Here is a 25,085-nt window from a genome sequence, read left to right as displayed (position 1 = left end):
CCCCCACCTCAAGATTCCAGAAAGAATAAAGCCTTTAAGAAACCTTAGTTTTATCCCAAAGTGATGCACTTTTGACATCTTGCCTCTGAACAAGTTAATGCATGTGTGCTGTTTACCATTAAGAATGAAGCAAGAGGAAACTAATAGAAGGGTGTTGAAGAAGAGAAAGAAAAATTAATGTCTGCTTTGTGGAGAAAGTGGCTCTTGAGCCACGTATTAAAGATGGTAGAAATAAGCCTGGCATAATTGTATATGATCATAGTCCTAATTACTTGGGAAGCCGAGGCAGGAGGATTGTTTGAGCCTAGGAATTTGAGAGCAGCCTAGACAACATAGCAATACCTCATCTTAAAAACAACAGCCAGTGTGTTAGCTTACGCATGGAATCACAGCATTTGGGAGGCTGAGACAGGATTATAAAGTTGAGGCCAGGCTGAGCTGCATAGCAAGATCCTGTCTCAAAAAAGCAAAACAAAGCCAGGCGTTGGTGGCGCACGCCTTTAATCCTAGCACTCGGGAGGCAGAGGCAGGTGGATATCTGTGAGTTCGAGGCCAGCCTGGTCTCCAGGATAGGCTCCCAAGCTATACAGAGAAACCCGAAATCCTGCCTCAAAAAACCAAAAAAAAAAAAAAAAAAAAGCAAAACAAGGGCTGGAGAGATGGTTCAGTGGTTAAGTGCACTGACTGTTCTTCCAGAGGACCAGGGTTCAATTCCCAGCACCCAAATGGCAGCTTACAATTGTTTGTAACTCCATTTCTAGGGACTCTAATCCCTTCACACCAATACACATAAAATAAAGGTTAAATAAATTATGCCGGGTGGTGGTGGTGCACGCCTTTAGTCCCAACACTCGGGAGGCAGAGGCAGGTGAATCTCTGTGAGTTCAAGACCAGCCTGGACTACAAGAGCTAGTTCCAAAGCCACAGAGAAACCCTGTCTCAGAAAAAAACAAAACAAAAAAGCAAAACAAGGGGCCTGGAGACTCGGTCACTAGAAGCACTTGCTTTACAACTGTGAGGACCTGGGTTTAGATCCTAATACCCATGCAGCAAGCCAGTGTGCTCCTGTCCATGCCTAAAATCCCAGTGAGATGGCATGTGGAGACAGGAAGATCACTGGGACTTGCTGGCTACCAGCCTAGCTAAAAATTGTGAACTCCAGGTTCAGGGAGAGCCTCTGCCTCAAAAGAATAGTTGAAGAGTGAGAGAGAGTAAATGCCCTTGTGGTGGATGTACACAAGCACTCAGGTGTGCACAGCTGTGAACACACACACACACTCCACACTCATATCCCTCCCCCATATACTTGGTAGAGTGCTTACCTAGCCTGCATATAGCCTCGGGTTCGATCTCTAAAACCCCATAGAAAGGAATAGAATGCTGAAATCCCAGCACTTGGGAGGTGGAGGAAGGAGGATCAGAAATTGAAGGGGTCAGCCTCAGCTACATAGTAAGCTTAAAGCCAGACAAGAATATATTAGACACTGTGTAAAAATAAATAAATAAATAGAGAGATAGATAAATAGTGAGAACAATACAATATAGCAAGCAAGCAAGCGCGCGCGCGCACACACACACACACACACACACACGAGTTATAATAAGTTGATTTTTTTTCTAGATACTAAGGTAAGTTTTATAGCCTTCTTTTAGTTCATAAGGCCTTACAGAAACTGTGAAGTATTCTCTCACCTTTTACAACTGAGAAAATTGGCTGAGCATAAATAACTAGTGAAGTCATTACACTAGTGATTACAGCTAGTTCACTGTGGCCCTCTGTCATGATGGTGGCTAATGTTTACAAGGTCTTAAAAGCACAGGTAGCATGTAAAAGGAGTCACTGTTATCTCAGTCTTCTCGGGTGTGTGGCATGTCATGATTTGTAGTTTTTCAGAGACCTAAGTTTATCTGGCAAACAAGATGGCAGGATTGAGGAAGAAGCCAGAACCAGAAAACCCAGTCCGATCACAACACCCTGAGGAGAGCTGATAAGTGCTTGGGAGGGAGTAGAAACAGTGAGAGAGGCAGGAGCAGACAGATCACGCAGGCTGCTGCTGTATAATCACAAACCCTATTTTGAAAACTAAACTCCCCTTTCATACTCATTCCCCCTCCCTGTGATTAAGGTGCTACACCTCAGTGACTTTAGGGTTTCTAATGAGAATTAGAAAAAGGGCAGCGATCATGTAAACCGCTCTGAGTGTGCCTCAAATTTGTCCCATAGTAGTTACCAAGAGGTTCTCTTTAATCTCCTGGCCTTTTAATGAAGAGGGTGGGTCTTTCTTACCTCGGTTCAACAAGAAATAGTGGGCTGCAGTGTGGGACAGCGGCTCAGCGGTAGAGCAGTTACTTCCTTAGTGTGAGCAAGGCCTTGGCTTTGATCCCCAGCACTTCAAGGAAAGAAACTAGTTATTGGAAAACTTACACTTAATCAAGCAATATCCCAGTCACTGTAGGGCCCTCAAAAGTGAAGAAAAGTCACTTTACAGACACAATAGAACAAAACTGGGCAGTAGAGGCAGGCAGATCTCTAAGATCATGGCTAGCCTAGTCTACACACATGCAGAGAACGATCACTGAATTCTTAAAAACTGTGTGTATGTAGAATGCATTTCATTACATTTATTTGTTGCACATGCATGCATGTGTGTACATGTGGACGTCAGAGAACAAATTTGTAGGAGTTGGTTCTCTACTGCCAGCTGTGGGGGTCCCAGAGATGGAACTTGGCTTGGCAGGCTTGGCAGGGAGCTCCCTGACCTGCTGAACTGTCCCAAACATCCTAGTATGCTTTCTGATCATTTGTTTTAAGTTTTAGAAAAGCCTGTGAAACTCTATATAACATGTAAAATTCTACCCACGTTCTATCTTTGTTGAATCAGTTTGCTATCTTTTAAAGTGTCATCAAGGACTCATGAGCCCTGAATGTTTTTGTTCCGTCATATAATGTATGGGTTCATTGTTTTGTTTAAGCTGCTTATCGTAAATAAAAAGCAGTAGCATTGTTGGGCAAATATCCCCTTGGGTAGCTAATGATGGGGATATAATGTGTATGAAAAATGTGTCACCCGGCAGTTTCTTGGTCATGTGCACATCACTGAGTGACTGCCACAAGGCCAGGTGGTGGAGATCAGTTACTAAGTGAAACCCCTAGATGCAGTCAAGAAATTCGATAGATGCAAGATGAATGAGGTTGCCATGTGCTGTTCTATAGTAAATTTGTATTACAGAGAAGGAACACACCCTAAAATAATGATTAAAAATATAGCACAATAAATACATAAACCATCAACACAGTCATTATTATGTGTCCTACCTAATTGCATATGCTACACTTTCATGAGTGACAGCACATTGGGTTTGTTTATGCAGAATCCTACAAATGTGTTGCACTGTGATGGTATGAGAGGCATAGTGTCTCAAAGTGACAGGAGCTCTTTGCTCCATTAAATCATTTGGGACCACCAGTGTATGGGTGGTCTATTGCAACCTTAATAGCATGTGGTAACCCTTTTTCATATATATGTTCCCCTACATTAATATTAAATGATTAAAGGATTTGTATGGAATTGATCCGTGTTTTTGAAATAACAGAATAAACTGAATGTGGAGGCTAGTGCATGTCTGTTAATCCTCCCTACTAGAGAGGCCAAGGTATCATTTGAGACAGGTGTAGGCATCGTAGTAAGACTTAAAACAAAAACAAATAACTACTAGGCATGGTGGTGAACATGGGAGGCAGAGACAGACAGATCTGAGTTCTTGGCTAGTATGGTCTATACAGAGAGTTACAAACCAGCCAAAGCTGTATGGGAAGACCCTGTCTTAAAATAGACAGACAGACAGACACACACACACACACACACACACACAGAGAGAGAGAGAGAGAGAGAGAGAGAGAGAGAGAGAGAGAGAGAGAGAGAGAGAGAGAAAGAGATACCACATCACACACATACACCACACGCACACACAAATAAAATTTAAACCAGTGCGTCTCAACCTTCTCAGTGTTGCAACCCTTTAATACAGTTCCTCATGTTGTGGTGACCCCTAACCATAAAATTATTTTCATTGCTACTCCATAGCTGTAATTTTGCCACTGTCGTGATTAATAATGTAAATGTCTGTGTGTTTTGATGGTCTTAGGTGGCCCTTGTGAAATGGTTGATTAAACCCCAAAGGGTTTCAACCCACTGGTTGAGGACCCCTGAACCAACATATACAAACACCTATGCTAGAACTTGATGGTAATGCTTAGGAGCATGATACAGAATCTCTTTAAGATTTTTTCCCATCATAGAGACATTTTGACACTCCAGTGTGCAGTGTGGAAGAGATTTCCACTCTGCTGTGAGTTTATCCTGTGTTCATTCTGGAGATTAAGTTTTCCCCCTAATGTCAAAGAACAATGTAAGGCCTTTCACTTCTGACTTCAGTTCCAGTCTCTACTCAATGAGGTTTGATTTTTCTTTCCAGTTATGTGATCAAAGTCAAATCATCAAAGCCTGAATATCTTACAGCAGATTCTGGCAAGTTCTACATTGGCCATTCTTTTTAAGTTTTAACCAAGGAAAAAGATGACATTTGCATTCTTGTCGTCTTCATTTCAAAGTGTTTGTCTTCTTGGTTAGATTCAGTTCAGAGTCACCCTGAATGATAGGGTCTGTGCGGTCAATCCCCCAAAGCTGCCCTGGTCAGAGGGGGCCCAAATGGTGTGCGGCAAATACATAAACATTGGATCACATGTGGTGGTAGTTTAGATGAGAATGGCCTCCAGAGGTGCATATATTTGAATACTTTGTCTCCAGTTGGCAGAACTGTTTGGAAAGGATTAGGTGTGGTAGCCTTGTTGGAGGAGGTGTATCACTGGAGGTGAGCTTCCAGGTTTCAAAAGTCACCACATTCCCAGTTAGCTCTCTTTGCCTCTTCCTTGTGGATCAGGAAGTAAGCTCTCAGCTACTGCCCCAGGACCATGTCTGTCTGCCCACTGACATGCTCCATGATGGTCAGGGCCTCACCCTCTGAAACAGTGTGGCTACAAACCCAGCAGGCTTTGTGTAGTTATGCAATATAGCTACCAAATCCAACCATGTGGACCGTAACACAGAGGACACTTTTAGCCTTTACATGACCTTAACCATCACGCTTTTCTTGGTGCGTTCTGAGGTTTAATTCTGAGGTGCATTCTGTGGTATGCAGTATCTGACAGATAAATATTTGGGACTTTTTTGTTTTTAGCGACTCTTCAATGGTAAGCCTTTGAGCTGGTAGTTATTCATATCATTGCCAATATGCGTAAGTCCAGAAACCTTCATTCTACACACACATTCTTTTCTGATTATTTAAAATTTAGAGAGGGTTTTTTAAAGAAAAGGAGAACATATTAGAAAGCATTTGATTTGAACTAAATGAAACTCATACCCTTTAAGCATGTGTATGGCCAAGATAAAATGTCTATGTGTGCTGTCAGTCTGTTCATGTTCTTCTTAAGGTTTTATCCAACTGTTTGGGGTTGTTTTTTGTTTTTTCTGTTGGCAAGAAAGTAGAGCGTGTCTCTGCTCTTGGTGGTTTGTTTTGTTCAGTCTTGGTTTTTGGACCAAAATAATCACAATATATTTCTTGACAGTTGCACAATATTCTTCCCTGTTGTGAAAATTGCTTTGCTTAAAATAGAAGTGCATAAACTATAAGGATATTTGAAAAATATAAACATATGACACAGACAACACCCACATACATTCCACATATTTATATGCATTTAGCTAAAAGCTGACATGACCACCAAATATGAAGTGAGTTTATCTGTATTCTTTGGGGGAAAAGATCAAGGTGAGGGCATGTGTCTCAGTTTGTTCCTGTTGTTGAAAGTTGAGAGTCTGGGGATATTGTAAGCAATGGATAACTTACCTTTATCCTCAAATCATCACAGTGTTCCTAGGAGTAACACATTATAAACACTGCATATGTATTCACATAGGAATCTGATCCGTAGCGCGAAGCAAACTTGTGGGAAATGTTTAAATGCCTAACAGTTAATCAGGTCGTTTTCTTGGATTTTATTTACCAGTGTACTACTGCGGGAAGGAAGGCATTTGTGTTTTCTTAGAGCAGAAAGTACCGAAATGACCATAAGATTTCCTGTTTGAACCAAGAATGGAGGAGAGTTGTGAGCCCTCTGCTTCCTGAGTGGCCACATTCCAGATGTGCAGACTAGTCATAGCACATCTGCCAATCAGGAAGGGCCCTGTAGGGAAGCCCTTGGATGCTGAGGCTTGTTTACGTGCTCACTCGTGACTCTGTTTCTCCCTCCTCCTGTGTGCTGTGCCACTGGGAAGATTAGTGAGGGAGCATGCTAGCACATGCCCAGATAAACAAACTGCCTGAAACCAGGATCCACCACTGGAGCAGCCACATCTGGGGCAGAGTTTCAGCTCATTGCTAGCCACAGGTAAGAGCTGCTGCTTGAAGAGAACAACTGTTTCTATCAAGCTTCTGGCTTTACCTTTGTTAATAAAACAAGCAAGCTAAAATATACCAAGTATTACTATGACTTTAATACTCAACAAGTGGAAAGTCTGCTGTTGCTTTTGCTTAAGGAGGGAGAGAAATGAGTAAATTAAGATAGTTTTTAAAGGTACAGTAACATTCAGTGTGGAGAAATTAGAACCAGAAACATTAGCTTTGTACACGTAGAGGGCAGGACATCTAAACAGTCCTGTTTTAACACCAGTCTACTTCCTACTCGTTCAGAAAACAGTGTCTTAGTGTATAGTGTATACTAATTCTTTGGCTTAAAAGGGCATTTCTTGGGAGGGTGAGATGGCTCAGTGGGTAAAAGTGCTGCTGCGGGTGAGAGTTTTTGTTATGCAAGACTGTTGAGTCTAGTCCCTGGAACCCACAGTGGAGGGAGAGAACTGATTGATGCCTGTGAAAGTTACACACACAGACACACACACACACACACACACACACACACACACACACAATAAATCATTTCTTATTATAAACTCAATGCACCTTAGTGTGTCTTCTTCCTTTCCTCCCCTTTCTTCTTAGGGTCCAGACTTACCATGCTCTCTCTCTTTCTCCACCAGCAATGAAATTGGGGGTGGGGGTTATTGTCTAGTCTTTGCTTTGTTTTTAATTCTACCTTGTTAGCATTGATTCAGATGATGTTACAGAAAAGTGTGTTTTGATAGTATTCCTTTGGGGTTCCTATTAAAGTCGGGTGGGACTGTGCTGTGGTTTGTTTCTTTCAGCGTTTGCATAACACCGAGGCTTTCTTCAGTCTCCTTTCTTATTCTGAAGCATTTACCAAGGAACAATTGCTGCTTGGACTCAAATGAGCAACGTGGGTGTTTTGTGGCTTCCGTTCATTAGGTGTTTTTTTTTGTAACAGTGTAGGAAATCACTGTTGAGAAAAATCGGGCCCCTAAACTCTTACACACAGCTGCCTTTCTCTCTCGGAGCACAGTTGACATCTTCAGGGTGTTGCCCTGTCACTTTTGGACAGTTACCAGCATCTCTGCTCTCTCATCTGTAGAGCTCCATCCTTCTCTGTTGTGACAACTGGAACATTTACATGAACCACCTTATAGCTAATTATCCATAGAACGTTCTTGAATGTTCTGGATGGGAGAGAGTTAAGGCTGGTCTTGGTGTATTTGCAGATGTTGCCAGCTGCTCATTTTGCTCCCTCCCATTCTGTTAGAAACTCCTGCCAACCGTGATTCATGGAATGATTTTTTGGAGCTGAGTAATCTGTGGCTTTTCAGTTTCTTTACTTTCTTTAGCTAAGTTTTTTTTTTTTTTTCAGCAAAGCCTTTAATACAGCAAAAAATCTTCTAAAATGAAAAACTGACACGTGGCGATGATATTTTCCAAGTAGTTGATTTTAACAAACCATCAAAAAGTTTTATGTGTCCTATGTTGCGTGCTTTTGGCGTCCATGTCAGACAGATCATCTCAACTCCAATGAAGAGCACTGGAAAAAACACAGCTGCCCTGAACGGTCCTTTGTGAGACCAGTGGTGTGGCAGCTGGATTATCCAGTTTGTTTAATGCCTGTGCTGACATGTGACTGTCTTCTTTCTTACAGATCACAACGAGCGACGTAAGCCAGAGCATCGTTCTTCAAGGTATGAGTTTACAGTATTTCATGGTTCTGTTTAAAGTTGCTTGTTTGAAAAACTACTTGGAAGCAATGAAACTGTCCTTTTTAGGGAGACTGTTATATTGAATGCAGTTATGGCAGTCAGAGAAACTTCCCAAGAGAAATGTTTGTTCTCTGAACAGAAAAACCCTGTGAAGTGACTGTGTGCGTGGACAGTGTTTCACTCTGAGGATTCCTTTCAGGGCAGATGCAGCTTCATAAATATTCTCAGTCCCTTCCTTTTATTACAGCTCAGTTCCTTCTCCTCCTTTAACCAACATTTTAAAATACACGTGGCTGTTTTCCTAGTTACAACATTAACACAGGCTCAACATAGAAACTCAGAAAGTATTTTAAATGTTATCATTGTATGTGTGAATGATATATGCTTACAGGGTTGGGGTACATGCTGCAGCATGCATGGGTTAGAGGACAACTCTGGGGAGCCGAGTCCCTCCTTCCATCTTTATGTGGGTCTCAGGGATCGAACCCGGTTGTCAGGATTCTATGGCAAGTACCTTTACCTGATGAGCCATTTGCCCCAGAAAATTTTATTTTGTTTTGTTTGAGTCAGGGTTTCTCCATGCAGCCCTGACTCTCCTGGAACTTGATCTATAGATCAGGCTGGCCTTGAACTCACAGATGTCTGCCTGCTTCTGCCTCCCTAGTACTGGGATTAAAGCTGTGTACCACCACACCCAACAGTTTTTTTTTATAATTATAAAGCATTAAAAACACAAACAAATAAAAAACCAACCTTCACCAGCACCAAAGAGTATTTCTAAAAATCCTCTCAAACTTGAAAAGGTAGTACAACTGACTTTGTCTCTTTCTCTGTTAGGCAAGACTGGCAGGCTATGTTTGATATTTTCAATCAATTTCTAGAAAACTGTAATTTTTCTACTATTACTTTCTCATTCTGTACTTCACTACTCTTTACATTTTATTTTGTGGAAATTGATAAAGTAGTAGTAGTACATTTATTAGGTCTAGTGGTAAACTATGCCCTAATGCTTTTTTAAGGAGTCAGATCCTACCTTGTATTGAGCTCACTGAATCAGAACATAAATCTCTCAGAATTCCCAGTTGTCAGTCAAATCAGTACGTAGCTGAGTGTCTATGATATTGGCTATTGTTCAGGTATAATGTATACACTATAATTCACTCTTTGTACGTGACTGGTTCTAAGTCTTGATAGACATAAAAATTGACTATCTTATTATATATTTGTGTGTGTGCATGTGTGTGGATGTGCTATATATATAGATATATATAGATATATATGAGTGTGAGTGTGTGTATGTGTGCATGTGGCTAGTGTACATTTGGTGGGTGTGCCTGTGTGTATGCATGTGACTGGTGTGAATATGGTAGGTCTACCCGTGTGTGGATGTGCATGCATATGAGTGTGATGGATATGCATGTGTGTGAGCCCATTGTTGGGTATGTACGTGTGTGTGCATGTGTGTATGCATGCATGTGGTGTGTGTGCATTGTGTGGGTAGGTATGGTATGGTATGGGTATGGAGATCAGAGTAAACTTTGCAGGAGTTACTTCTCTCCTACCGTGTTCTTTGGATCAAACTCAGGTTATCAGGCTTAGTGGCAAGCACTGTACATGCTAGGCCATCTTGAGTTTGATTTTTTTTTTTTCAAATACAAAGTTAAAAAAGAAGAAAAAACGAAGGGAACTTTGAGAGCATACTTTATCTACGGATCATGTAAAGTTGGATTATTGCATGGCACAGTCCTTGTCAGGTCAGAAGAAAATTTCTGGGAATCAGTTCTTTCCTTCCGCTGTGGATTCCCAGTAACTTGGGTCTTTAGGCTTGACTGCAAGCTCCTTTACTTGCTAAGCCACCTCATTGGCCCATGATGCCACAAAGTTGGAAGAGTGAATTTTAAAAATGGTTCAAATAGTACAAACCAAGATTCATGAGACCCTTGGCAATTGGGGGTTGGGATTAATTGAGCAGTATAAATTTTAATGTAACACAGACCCTTATACTAAAACATAAGTGACGTATAAAAGATAGGAGAAGTAGGATTTTAAGCACCATGCTTTTTAAAAAATACGAAGATTTAGCTCTTCATAGATTTACCATGACTGGAACCTTTGTACTTGTTTCCACATCCCCTAAAGATTTCCACTGTTGGATTATATGGTAGGAGAAGAACCTGAGTGCTTTGGGTCTCAGGCCTTTAAAAAAAAACATGGTATTCCATGGAGTGGATAGATTGGTATCAGATGGACAGCTTAGAAAACAAAGTAGAATCTCACTCCCCATCCCAGAGAGCTTACTCAGGAGTCTGGAGTGGTTCCTTGAAGACTGTGTTATCAAGGTATCTGGTATTTCTGGTGCATAGGCAAGCTGGGGCGCTCTGGTCCCAGATGCAACAACTGACTTGAGACAGGTAGAGGAGAAACACAGCTTAATCATGGAAAGACCATGTAACCAATGTAATTGGTAGGTGTTTGGGACAGAAATGGGATCTGGCTTCAAAAACCTGGAGACTGACACATAAGAGACCAGAAGCAATGTTCTTCATAGTTGCTGTACCCTATGTAGCGTAGTCCTAAAAGTTGCAAGGATCGCTGATTTCAGGTCTGGGAGTCTTGACTCCCTCTAGAAAAGCTAGGAAGTGCCCAACTGAAGGAGTCATAAAAAATACATAACTGGGGGCTTTGGGGAGGTGGCTCAATCAATAAGGTACTTGCTTCACAAACACCAGGACCTGAGTTGGATTTCCAGCACCTGGCTTAAACAAACAAACAAAATCCAGGCATGGCAATATGGGCCTGTCATCCCAGCACTGGGAAAGTAAAGACAGGAGGGCCCCTGGGCTTGCTGATCAACCAAATTAGCCATTCATTGAGTTCCAGGGTCAGTGAGAGACCCTTTCTCAAAAAATAAGATGGGAGCAATCAATAGACACCTGATGTTGATTTCTGGCCTCTTCACACATATGCACGCACACAGTAGGTTTCGGAGGATAACCAAACAAGTTTGGAATGATTTTGAGTGTTTAAAAAATAAGATAATGGGTTTTAAATATATGCATGTATATATTTTATGTATGAATATATTTGAAACAGGGTCTCAATATGTAACTCTGGTTACTCTTAAACTAACAGAGATCCTCCTGCCTCTGCCTCTTGACTCCTGGGTTTAAAAGCATGTACCACTATGCCTGGCTGGATTAAAATATATTGGAATTTCTTAAATCCAAGTAGAAGAAATCCATCACTCTGCAGTTTTCAATGGAGTTGTTGATTGGGTCAAGGATCATCGGTGACAGTTACCACTTCTGCAGAGTTGTTGGGGAGCTGTTATTTGTATGGCCTTAAAAGATTTGTATGGCCACAGAAGAGTTTTTAGTTGCACAAGGGGAAGTTACCACCTTCATCAAGTGGTCACCTTATCTGTCATCACCAGCAAGAGCCTGACAGGGTGTTTTCAAATGGTGCAATCAGCTACACACAGTACTTAGTTGGTAGAGTGGGCTCTGGGGTATAGTGTCTTGAAAAACACAAAGAGGCTGGGAGAAAACTTTACATTTAACGAAACAAAACAAAAAAGCTAAAAGAGCCAGATGTGGTGGACACCTGTAACCTCAGCTCTCAGGAAGCAGAAACAGGAAGATTCTGAGTTCTAAGCCAGCCTCATACATACATACATACATACATACATACATACATACATACACACACACACACACACACACACACACACACACACACACACACACACACACTTGATTAAAGAGACATTAGCAGGTAAATGTGGTATGTGCATTTGATTTTTAAAAACTGAGATTAAAAAATACCCCACACACAGACAACACACATGTACACACAAAAAATAAACTTAAAACAACTCTAATTTTAAAGAAAGGAATTGGAGGAGTGGTAACTAAGGAAACTTAGGTGGGAATTTTATTTGTAAACTTTGCTTGTTTAGGTAGAGAATAAGAATGCCATTCTCAGTAGACAGATGCCAGAGTATCAGGGGTGACATGTTTTATGTTTACAGTCTACTCTCAAACAATTCATGGGAGAAAAACAAGGGCAGATGAAGAAGCAGATGTATCATAGGAGAATATTAGTGATTTGTGCATAGAAGAAAGGCATTTGCGTGTGAATTATATTATTTCGTGTCTTTTATAGACTTGAACATTTGTCATGTGTGTATTTTGGCAAGTACATGTGTGAGCATCTGGACAGCAGTCAGCCTTGGGCATTGCCTTGGTGCTGTCCACCATTTCTTTTTAAGGCAGCCTTTCAGAGCACCTGCAGCTCACCCCTTAGCCTAGGCTGGCTGACCCGGAAGCTCCAGGGATTCACCTGGCTCTGTATCCCCAGCCCTGGGCTTACTCACACACCTGGTTTGGATGCTGGGGTTTCAACTCAGATCCTCATGCCTGCATAGCAAGCAATTTACCAATGGAGCTGTCTCCAAGCCCTGCTGACTGGAAAATTTCAAAGTAGAATGTTGCAGTGGAAAGAACTGCCGGAGTGTTTGCAAAAGTCCCAGGAGACAAATGCGCCTCTGAGGACAGAACTTTAAGGAGAATGGATCTCTACACAATATGAGGAAGAATTTCCTGTCAGAGCTGATCAAAGAGAGGCTGTTCTGTGAGCAAATACTGTGAAGGAAAGCTAACATAGCTGGCACTAGGGAGAAAATAGAAAAAGATTCCTGTGTGACTAAGTTATTCTTCGAGTTGCTTCAGCCCTCGATTGCTTAATAACCCATAAATATTTGTTTGGGGGCATCCCTATTCTGGCTCACGAGATGGAGCTGGGTTCAAAGGAAGGGACTGACAGAAGTTGAAGATGACAGAATCATGTATCTGAGTGGTCAAGATCAAAACTGGCTCCTTGGGGTTAGTTCATAATAGCTGACCCCACTGAATAAAAGATAGAGGGACTATGGGAGAGGAAAGCACTGATGAGCACTGACCAACACATAGCTGCCTTTTAAGGTATACTCAAGCTCTTTCTTATTTTCTCCAAACAGGCTTTCTTATTTTTAAATAGCCTCTTAAACTCACTACCTAAGTCCAGGCTGACCTTCACTTGGAGATCCCCCTGCCTCGACCTCTCATTACCCACAGTTCACACTCAGCTTCTTTAGATGGACTTATAGATGTTGGTGCTGTGTCTCCACTGTTTCTATACATTGCTATTTAAAGTGGAGTGTTTGGACCATCCACTGTACTGCCGTCTGCACAAGGAGTCAATGTCGGCTTTACTGACAGTCAGCATTATCTCTGTCACATTTGACATTTCCTTCTCTGGGGCTTTGATGGCAAAAGCTTTGAGAGAGCCATTGATCACCTGGCAAAACTTGTAAGTATGGAATCCCTGGGGCTTCAGGCCTTCATCCACTTCCTTCAGGGTATCATTGCCATCAACAGGATGCTTTCCACAGGATCACTCCTCCTCCATTAGAGCAGAAACCAGGTCAGCTCAGACCAGATCCCAGAGTGCAGAAAGAGCCTAGAGCTTCTGCCACCTTCTGAGGGCTGAGAGTAAAACAGAGTCCCAGCAGACTCCCATCTCAATCCTTCCTTTTCCAGGGAGATTCAAGATTTTCAGGTTGGATTCCTTTGTTCTCCTTTCACACTTAAAAAACAAAAAACAAAACTCCAGTGTGTAGAGCAGATCCTGCTTTCATCTTTTTCTCTGAAGATCAGGCCCAACCCCAGCCTTTGCTGCTGCCTGTTAAAACATACTAACCTCACTAGTTCATAGGTTCTAGGTGAGGGGCAGAGTGTCACAGATGTCTTTCTTTAGATTGACAGGTAAAAAGGATGGTGGGTGTTCTAGTTTCATTTCTGTGACAAAACGTAATTGAGGGAAGAAAGGGTTTACTTGGTTTAGAGTTAGGGATTACAGCCCATCATTTTGGGGAAGTCAAATAGGAAGTGAAGCAGCTAGTCACATCACATCCACAGGTAAAATCAGAGAGAAACGGTTGCACCCATTCTGCCTGTTATGGCTCTCATCCAGCTTGCTCCTGTCCTGCGTAGTTCAGGACCCACTGCTCAGGGAATGGTGCCTCCCAAATGGGCTGGGTCCTTCCTACATCTATTAACAATCAAGACAATCCCATACACAATCCTACATCAATTAACAATCAAGACAGCCCGATAGAAATAATTCCTCAGTTGTGGCTGTCTTCCCAAGTGAATTAGTTAATTTTCTGCTGACGTGATAAAACACCATGACCAAGGCAGTTTATAGAAGAAAGTTTTATTTTGTTTAAAGTTCTAGATGTTTAGAGTCGATAATGTTGGGAGACATTATGGCAGAAGATGGCAGGCATGGTGGCAGACAGAAGCCAAGAGCTGACATCTTGAACCACAAACACAAAGCAAAGAGAGGGAACTGGAGGTGGCATGAGACTTTCCATCTCAAAGCCCACCTCCAGTGACATACTTCCTCCAGCAAGGCTAGACCACTTAAATCTTCCCCGAACAGTGCCACCAACTGGGAACCAAGTGTTCAGATGCCTGAGACTGTGGGGGACATTTTCATTCAGACCATCACACTAGGTGATTCTAGGTTGGCAAGTTGACGCTATAACCATTATAAGTGCTTCAAGGAGAATGCAAAATGTCCTTTTTATCTTCACTGTGTGTGCTTTGCCTATCAAAAGGAGGCTAAGCCATTTGCCTTCTGCTAAGACGCATTAGGTGGCTTTCTTATTTCTCATTAGCCTGTCAGCCGATGGTTCTCAACTTCCCAATGCTGTGACCCTTTAATACAGTCCCTCATGTTGTGGTGATTCCCCAACCATAAAAATCACTTTTTGCTACTTCATAGCTGTAATTTTGCTACTGTTATGAATCGTATGTAAATATCTGATATATATGACCTACAAGTTGAGAACCACTGCTCTGAGCATTAGGTTCTGTTCTGTGCATTCTCACTGTCTATTCTTAATTCTGTGTCCATGGAAAAAAAGACATACATTTTCCTTTTCTTGTTCTTCTAAGTAGGTGTGGTTCAAGGAGGGTGGGGTAAAAATGGAAGATTCTGACAGGGTAAGAAACAAAACTTGGAGACAGAGTCATGCCTAATTGTCAGTTTAGAGGCCTTCTCATATCATTTTTTAAAAGATTTTATTTATTTATTTATTTGATTATTTATTTATTATGCATACAATATTCTGCTTCCATCTGCACACCAGAAGAGGGCACCAGATCTCATAACGGATGGTTGTGAGCCTCCATGTGGTTGCTAGGAATTGAACTCAGGACCTCTGGAAGAGCAGTCAGTGCTCTTAACCTCTGAGCCATCTCTCCAGCCCGATTTTTTTATATATGGTATATAATACCTTTAAGTACCTATTAACATTATCATGACTATTGATCCTAACTCTAAAATTCCTTTAAGGACAGCTGAATCCCAGATGACATCTGAGAAAGTGCAGATGGGATGTTGGGGGATGGTCCAGTAGTTCTCCTGGGCTCTACCCTGTCCCCAGTGGGTGAGGACTGGGCAGGGTGTGATATGGCCATGAGGCATTTTAGCAGGTCATCATGGTAAGGCACCACTGAGTGAGGCCTAAGATGGCAAACCTCAGTGAAATAGACTTGACCTATTTTAAGTTAGAATGTCACCCAGCCCGGCGTGTCATTGAGAGAAACAAAGGCAAAGGGTTAACAGCCTCGTAATGACTTTTGTTGTTTTAGTAAATTAAGATCCTCTATTGATGTGCAACTCAGGCAGGAGCTGGAGAAGAATGAAGCACTTTCCTAAGGCAGGGCTCTCTTTTATTCTGGAGCGATAAATCCAGGGTTTTATTCTTGTATGCTTTAGTGTAGCGTGAGTTGTTTGTAACATCACAGCCAGCTGCAAAGGCTCGTGGCCCATCTGGGTTTTTAGCAGCATCTCTTCTGTGGGGTGGAGAGGGTGGAGCACAAATCTAGAGAAAGTAGACTGATGTCTGACCCTATTTCAGTGCATACTGTTTAATCCTAGCTTTATTTTCTCATTTAAATTGTGGAATGCCTGTCTTAGAGGCTAGACAAAGTCTCCCAAACACAATGTCAAGAGGACTTAATTTGAGGGCTGGAGAGATGGCTCAGCATTTCGAAGAGCACTTCCTGCTTTTTCTCAGAGGACATTTGTTTGATTTCCAGCCCCCATGTTGGGCCCTCCCAACTGCTCATAGCTCCTGATCCAGATGGTCTGGCGCCCTCTTCTGACTGTACAGGTACTTGCATGCCTGCATATACCTTCAAAATTTTAAATAAATCTTTTTTGAGGCCTTGAGTCAGTTTCAAAATTCTACCTTAATTCAAAGTAAGGCAATAGGAAAGACTATCTCATTTTAAGTGGATCTCCAATATTTTTTTTTAAAGTTAAGGTTCATCTTTTCTCCTCCCCCTCCATGGATCCAGGTCCTCACCACAAATGTAACCTAAGTTGTTTACAAACTTAGGTCACCTTTGAGGTGTCCAGAAACAAAAGCCAATCCATTGTCACTTTGTTTTTGGTTTTATGTTGTTGTTTTTTGGTTTGGCTTTTGGTTTTTCAAGACAGGGTTTCTCCTTGTAGCTCTGGAGCCTATCCTGGCACTTGCTCTGGAGACCAGGCTGACCTCGAACTCACAGAGATCCACCTGCCTCTGCCTCCCGAGTGCTGGGATTAAAGGGGTGCACCACTAATGCCTGGCCATTGTCACTTTGAATAGAGCTGAAGAGTCCACACCCAGGAATGATCTTTGAGGGAAAATCTAATCATCTCTGTTGTTCTCTTAATTCTAGTATGGCATGTTTCCCCCAGCAAAGAAAAATACTCACAAATACTACTGAGAGCATTTTTTAAATATAAAGTTCTTTTATAAAAGTCTAAGTGAAAGCTCTTTTACACATCAAATTAAATTTTTATTTAAATTCGTAACTTTCTCCCCAAGACATCGCTATTAATAACATGTAGAAAAAAGTGCTGTGAAACAGTGTTGGAGAAACTAATTAGATGGAAGTAGGAACTAAAGATAATAAAGAATGTTAGGTCCTGTGGCGATTATCGCCACGAATAAATTACAGATTCCAATGACTTACAGGCACTGAATAACTAGATATTTCACCTCAAATATTTTATCTTCTACAAGAAAATAATTTACAGCAGCAAAGAAAGAGGCAGTGAAACAAAACCTTTAAATCTACTTTTCAAGAATTATCACATGAATCTTGATATTCCTAAAGCCTTGTTAAAATTATCTATCATAATCTCTTTTGGGGCCCATTCAGGAAATTGAGTGATATTTTGTTTAAAAGCCACACATAAGAAAGGAAACATAAAGTGATTCTAGCATGTATAATGAAGAGAAAAGATAGCCAAGGTAATTTTGAAAGTCAAGAAGGAGAGGCAGATGGCCGTAAGTGATTAAGACGGTGTTGTCAACAGTTAGGTCACTGGGACAGAATGGGAAGAGCTCAGAGACAGGTAATTATATTCAGTATCTGTGGGATGTGACAGAGGTGGCATTATAGATCAGTAAAAGAATGAGCTGTCAACAAATGGTGCTAGAAACATTGATTATCCAGGTATTAAACGTCCACATGAGCCCCTATGAGATGAGAAAAACTGAAATGCTTGAACAAACGTGTAAGCTTGTCTTTGTGACTGAAGAGTACATGGTGAGCTTTGTATTGCCCTAATTTTATGTATATGGGTATTTTATCTGCATATATATCTGTACATGCCTGGCCAGAAGAAGTGTCTGATCTCCTGGAACTAGACTTATATAGATGTGAGTTACCATGTGGGTGCTAGGAACTGAACGCAGGTCCTCTGAAAGAACAGTCAGTGCTCTTAACTGCCGAGCCATCTCTCCAAACGTCACGGTGAATTTGTTAAGCTTGACAAGTACAAGTCATAAAAAAGACTTAGGTATGTTGACCACTGCTGTGAAATTTGTCAAACTTGAGTTTGACATTGAACACAGCATGGATATTTGCAGTCAAGACATGGAGGTCAAGGACATACATGCAGGCAAACATGTATACACATAATAAAATAGAATAAAAAAGAAGCAGGGTTACACAATAACACATGTCACTCTTTCTAAAAGTGCAAGGATCTGTGGTATTCGCCTTTACCTCCTAGATAACCATTAGAGAGTCTGGTAGTCCAATATCTGCCCTAGCCTACTTTCGATGCATATATTTGACATAATCAAATAATATTTAAAATAAATGGACCTATGTATGCATGCATATATGTGGCGCATAATTAAAAAGGAACACAAAGATATTCCTGCCATTTTGCTGTTTTCCTGCAAAGTGAACACTTATTTGTTTATTTATTTTAAAATTCATTATTTTCTAACTGTTGTAAAAATTGCTCAGCATAGCTTTATATCGTTTATTCAGCCAATTCCTTTTGAGTTGTGTTTAGGTTATTTCCAGGTCATTACAGTCAGAAGATGCCCTGTAGGAAACATCTTGTATGTAGATCTGTGAAAACCTATGTTGTTTCTTCCTAGATAGACTTTAACTGTTTATGTATTTTATGTATATGAATGCTTTATCTGCATATACTCCTACATGCCATTATTTGATTGTGAGCCACCATGTGGTTGCTGGAAATGGAATTCAAAACCTCTAAAAAGAGCAACCAGTGCTCTTAACCACTGGGCCATCTCTCCAGCCCTCAATAGATTGTCTCCCCTCCACCCCCCCCCCCGTTTCTATTCTCATAGTCATTTTAAATATTAATTTCACGTGATTTATGTTTCTGCCTCTGAATTTCAGATACCTCCATGGTGCCTAGGGAGTGACATCAGTACAACTCACAGAGAATATTTATAGCACAGAGTTCAGTAAACCCATGTTAAAGTCAAAGCAATCACCTCATCATTTAGTGTCAACAGCTCCTGGTTCTCAACATTGGTACCTGTCATTGATGGTTCTCAGAATGGGTACCTATCATTGATGGTTCTAGGCATCGGTACCTGCCATTGATTGTGGTTCTCACCATTAGTGTCTGTTGTTGGTCATGGATCTCAATATTGGTATCCATTGTTGATCTTGGTTCTAGGCATTGGTACCCCATTGCTGATGTTGAGGTTTCATTTTGACTAATCACCATCATCTCATCATGGTTTTGAATAGAATGTCTGAATAAAAGATTTACTTTGTTTTTTGCTTTTTTTCCTTCTAAGTATGTCTACTAAAACATCATGTTCTCCTGGGCTCTGTTTAACTACTATAACTCTGTAGCATTTCCCTGCCCATATGTTTTGATTTCTGTACCTCTATAAACTATAGCTTGTGTGTAATTACTTCTTGGCATGATGTTTTCTGAGCTATAACAGAAACATTACTTTTGCTCTAGAATCATTGAAGTTTGAAACAAGGTGAAAAATTAAAGTGTGTATGGGTTTTGTGAAAGAAAGAGGACCTTTGCAGAGGGAGATGTGATATTATGAATTGTGCTGTTTTATTGTAGTTTTAAGAAATGGGACTTTAGCATTTCCCTGTGGTGTGATGGGAATGAAAATGAAATGTTTATATTGTGCCTTTTGGATAATTGAAAAGTTTTACCAGCTGACCTACTGCTGCCATCAAACTTACTTGGGAGCTTTTCTGAAGTTGCAAATTTAGCAGCAGGCAGCTAGCTTTGGACCAGCTGGCTTGTATTTATGTTCTCTCAAGACAGGCCTATATGGCCACCATTTTTCAGCAGTCCAGGGAACACATGGAACTCCTGATCCTTTCATTCTTTCCCCCTCTTTCCTTGGGTTGTATTTTAGATTCGTTCTTCACCTTCGTACACTATAATTTAGAAGCACTATAATTTATCTACAGGTCTGCAAAGCCAATATCACAGAGACTTTGGTTGAATGAGCATGGTGTACAGTTTTGTGGTTCAATCTGTCCTTAGGTTATGGTTTCTCCTAACCAGTAAATATCCTTGTAAATTGGGGCTTTAAATTTTATTTAAATATGCCCCTTACTGGCAGAGCACAGACCACCTTTTTCAAGTATATCTGCTGGGACCATAAACTACAAAAGAAAACTATTTCCTAGAAGAATCTCAGTCTAGACAGAGTTGGTTAAAAACAAAAACATTCAGTTGGCCTGGACTTCAGGCCTCCGTCTTATTGACTGTCAACAGCTGCTTCTCAGAAGCCATGCTTTCCTTAGCCTGCAGCTAAAACTGAGTTAGTCCAGAAATCAGGACTGGAACTCACTGGGCTCAGGAATGGAGCTCACTGCACCCAGGAATGGGACTCGCTGGATTCAGGTTGGAGCTCACTGCACCCAGATTGGAGCTCACTGGACCCAGATTGGAGCTCACTGGACTCAGAATGGAGTTCACTGGACCCAGGACTGGAGTTCACTGGACCCAGGACTGGAGTTCACAGGACCCAGGATTGTAGTTCACAGGGCCCAGGAATGGAGCTCACTGGACCCAGGTTGGAGCTCACTGGACCCAGATTGGAGTTCACTGGACCCAGGACTGGAGTTCCCTGGACTCCAGTGAGGAATGTAGCACTCTGGTTGATAAGAGAATTCTCTACATCAGCCCCAGCAACATTTTTGCCTCCTCTGCTCTAGCTCATGTGGTAGACAGCCCAGCTCTGCGGCCATGCAGGGGTCATCCCAGTGCACATTCCTTGTGACTGTGCTGAAAGCAAGATAAGTGTCTAGAGAAGGCTTGTCTTGTCCATCCTCCTTTGGGACAGGAGGGGTGGGAATTAGTACCGTCCCTTTGTGGAAGTGCCAGTTGTCTCATAAGCTTCAGAGAAGCAGTGTCTAAAGGATAAACATTCCTTCGACTACACCTGTTTCCTCAAGATAAAGCTATCCTTGGCACTCGTGTCCTGCAGGCAACTCAGGGGTGCAGTGCAAGCTGATGGGCAGGACCTACCGCTTACCCTCAGCCATTGCCCACTCATCTGCCAGTAGATCCTGAAGGGAAGATCTGGACAGAGGAAGTCTTTAGAGACTGAACTGTATTAGTCACCGTTTTATCATCTGAGGAGTTCTGTCTTTGATACCACGGTTCTTATGGAATTACATGTGTTTATTCTAATTATGAAGCAGAATATATTCATGATAGGAATTTTTGAAAAGAGAAGTATATAAAAGAAAGGAAAATCATCTAATCATACCTCTCCATGGTTAATCATTATTACATTTTAATGTAATTTTCCTGATTTTATCTTTTCAAATAGATCCTGACTTTAATATGGAGAGATTCATGAATATGCTATTTTAAAATTATTGCTTTTATTTCATTAGTTCATGAAAGTATTACCATTTCAATAAATATTCTTAAAATTATGCTTAATGTTTTTTATAAAAATAAAAACGTTTGTTGTAGAAAATCTATTAAAAACTTCAAGAAAAAGCATATTGCTTATAGTTCAAAAGTAACTAGTGTCAGTGTGTTGATGGGTTGGCATTTTGCTAGGAATGCTTGTTCTATTCTTATTGCCATAGTTCATCACAAGACAATAATAAATAAATGGAAGCATTTTCCCATAACATACACTTTAGTATTCTATATATAGCGTATCGAACTTTATCTTCCTGTCACCTGTTGTTTCCGTTATTTCCATCTCCCCCCTTCCTCCTTCCCTCCCTGTTCTTTCTTCTTCCCAAAAGGCTTCACTAGGAAGCCTCAAACTCTCAATCACCCTGCCTCTGTCTCCTGAGTGCTGCTCAGCCTCTTACTGTGAGTAAACAGTGCTGTGAACATTCCTGTGTTTTCATTTTATCAGCTGCCACTGATTATCTCATGATAAATTCCTCAGAGTGAAATTAAGACAGAAAAAATGCAAATAAACAGTTTGGGACTTCCTGTGTACAGATGATCTTTGATTTAATGATTTGGCTTAAAATTTTTAGATAAAGCTAAGCAGTGATATTCAGTAGGCAAGAAGGGGTGTGTGTGTGTGTGTGTGTGTGTGTGTGTGTGTACAAGTGAGTATTTACATTTGTATGTGAGTATGTGTCCAGGTAGAAATCAGAGGACAACCTTAAGGGTTTGTCTTCTAGTCAGAGTATCTGTACTGCCAAATGGCTTTGCTGAAAGTTTGCCATGCTCACTTACTCTACAACATCTTTTTTTGTTGTTGTTTTGTTTTTGTTGTTGTTGTTTCGAGACAGAATTTCTGTGTGGCTTTGGAGACTGTCCTGGAACTAGCTCTTGTGGACCAGGCTGGTCTGGAACTCACAGAGATCCACCTGTCTCTGCCTCCCGAGTGCTGGGACTAAAGGCGTGCGCCACTACTGCCCAGCTACAACATCTTGTTTTTAAATTTTTTATCATTTTTTTATTTGAATTAGAAACAAGATTGAATTACATGACAATCCCAGTTCCCTTCTCCCTCCCTTCCTCTCCTACTAAAACCCTACCAGTCACAAACCCTTTCTTCTATTCTTCACCTGACTCAACCTTTCTGCTCCCTCATGTCCTCTGCATCCTTCCTCTTCTTCCCTTCTCATTCTCGGGGCTCCCTCCCCCCTCTTCCCATGTTCTCAATTTGCTCAGGGGATGCTGACCCTTTCCCTTTCTCCAGGGGACAAAGTTTGTCTCTAAGGGCCTTCCTTGTTTACTAGTATCTCTGGCAGTGTAGATTGTAGGATGGTAATCCCTTACTCTATGTCTAAAATCCACATATGAGTGAGTACATATCATGTTTGTCTTTTTGTGATTGGGTTACTTCGCTCAGAGTGGTTTCTTCGAGTTCCATCCATTTTCCTGAAAATTTCAAGATTCCATTGTTTTTTTCTGCTGAATAGTACTCCATTGTATAAATGTAACACATTTTCTCTATCCATTTTTCGGTTGAGGGGCATCTAGGCTGCTTCCAGTTTCTGGCTATTACAAATAATGCTTCTATGAACATGGTTGAACAGATGCCCTTGCTGTATGAATGTGCTTCTTTTGGGTATATGCCTAGCAGTGGAATTGCTGGATCTTGTGGTAGACTCATTCCCATTTTCTTGAGGAGTCGCCATACTTATTTTCAGGGTGGCTGTACAAGTTGGCACTCCCACCAGCAGTGGAGGAGTGTTCCCCTTTCTCCACATCCTCTCCAGCATAAACTGTCATTGGTGTTTTTGATTTTAGCCATTCTGACAGGAGTAAGATGGTATCTCAGAGTTGTTTTGATTTGCATTTCCCTGATGGCTAAGGATGTTGAACGTTTTCTTATGTGTCTTTCAGCCATTTTAGATCCTCTATTGAGAATTGTCTACTTAGTTCTGTACCCCATTTTTTAATTGGATTATTTGGTGTTTTCGAGAATAGCTTCTTGAGTTCTTTGTATATTTTGGAGATCCGCCCTCTGTCAGATGTGGGGTTGGTGAACATCTTTTCTCAGTCTGTGGACTGTCGTTTTGTCTTTACAACATCTTTTTTAAAGCTCTTCCTTGCCCTGCATTATTTATGGGTGTAGCAGAAGAAAATAACAAGAATATTGGGTTTTGTGAGGGTGTAGCAGTTTGTAAGGCTGTGGATTCTCTCCTCTCTCCCTCTCCCCCTCCCCCTCCTTCTCTCTCTCTCTCTCTTTCTCTCTCTCTTTCTCTCTCTCTCTCTCTCTCACACACACACACACACACACATACACACACATACAAACACACGTGCACTGTATTTAACTCACATTTTGTATTAGAATGCTCATACCCATTTCTGTTATGCATTCCTGTACATTTTAATTCAGACTCCTATTCTACACTTTCCAGCCTGTATTTGAAAAAAAACACATGTGTTCAAGTTGAAGAAACTTTTAGGATGTTCTGAAATGAAATTTTAAAGCCCCGTTGCAGTTGTTTAGCGCTCCCATATTGGTAGAACCATTCCAAGGGACTGAAGAACAGACATAAAACGCCACGGTTCAGGCTGCCTGAATTTAAATCCTGGCTTCATCATTTAGAAGCTGGCTTCCCTGGGGCAAGTTGTGGTCTTTGTTGACTTCCTGTTCTTCTTCTGCAAATAGGGCTAATCATAGTAGCTCTCTCTTAGGTTTGTGTTACTTCTTTAGTTGCCATATCTGTCAGAAAAGCAGAACTAGTGGTAACTATTCCTATATAAATAGATATATTGGGACGCTGAAGAGATGACTCAGCAGTTAAGAGTATGTGCTGCTCTTGCCGAGGACCAGAGCTCAGTTCCCAGTGCCCACACTGGGTGGCTCACCTGTAACTCCAGATCCAAAGCCTCTGGCCTCTGAGCCAGTCAGCACTCTAGTTCACATGTCCACATGCAGAACAGCACACATATACAGAATTAACAATAGAATGAATGTTTTATTAAAGAGAGAGAGATTGCAGAGACTCACTCACAATATTGTAGGAGCCAACTAAGCAAGTCAAGAACCATAGGACAGGCCACAAGGAAGCAGGTTGACGCTCGCCCTCACACTGAAGCAACTACCTGGGTGCTGCCCACAGGGAGGCTTCTCTATCACAGAAGCCTCAGTTCTGCTTTTGAGAGTTTCTAGATGATGGAATCAGCTCCACCTGGATTTATTTAAGGCTAACCTCCCAGTATTAACCCTTTGTAACACCGATACAATGCCTTCAGAGGAGCATGTAAATATGAGGACTATCCCCAGATAATTGACCGTAGGTTCTTAGGACATTGAATAAGCAGACTGAGCTCTTCAAGGTCAGGACTCTTTGATTCTCTCTAACCCAGAAGGTTTGATTTTTTAATATTCATTCATTTTTGTCATAAAATAGCTTCACAGTTACCATTGATTGTGGTCCTGGAGAGCTGTCATTTTGAGACAGGTGTCTGATCATGATAAGATTCTACACAGGAAGAAGAGCCAGGCTCTGAGTGTGTGCCACATCCAGGCTACCCTGCAGCCTTCCGAGGCACATGGTTACTTGCTTTATCTGGACTGGAGGTGCCTAGAGTTGTCAGGAACTGTAGGTTTTGATGTCATGA

The 25,085-nt window shown here is 41.4% G+C and overlaps 1 protein-coding gene across 9 annotated transcripts in view; it reads left to right on the top strand.

Annotated features, from left to right (window-relative positions):
- Window positions 1-25,085, top strand: part of Sh3d19 (SH3 domain containing 19) — a 155,540-nt gene that overhangs the window by 62,518 nt on the left and 67,937 nt on the right. For 7 of the 9 annotated variants that reach the window (XR_004772123.1, XR_004772122.1, XM_027392988.2 and 4 more), the window contains exon 2: window positions 8,099-8,138. Coding sequence is in view for 5 of the 9 variants with exons in the window: in XM_027392988.2 (XP_027248789.1) it covers window positions 8,099-8,138 (40 nt within the window). In the remaining 4 variants the exon portion in view is untranslated. Of the gene's footprint in view, window positions 1-6,279; window positions 6,449-8,098; window positions 8,139-25,085 lie in introns of those variants that run through there. The other 2 variants (XM_035451897.1, XM_027392991.1) reach the window with 1 other exon arrangement.

Source organism: Cricetulus griseus, assembly GCF_003668045.3.
Source record: "Cricetulus griseus strain 17A/GY chromosome 1 unlocalized genomic scaffold, alternate assembly CriGri-PICRH-1.0 chr1_0, whole genome shotgun sequence".
NCBI lineage: Eukaryota > Metazoa > Chordata > Mammalia > Rodentia > Cricetidae > Cricetulus > Cricetulus griseus.
This window is presented reverse-complemented; position numbering and strand designations above follow the sequence as displayed.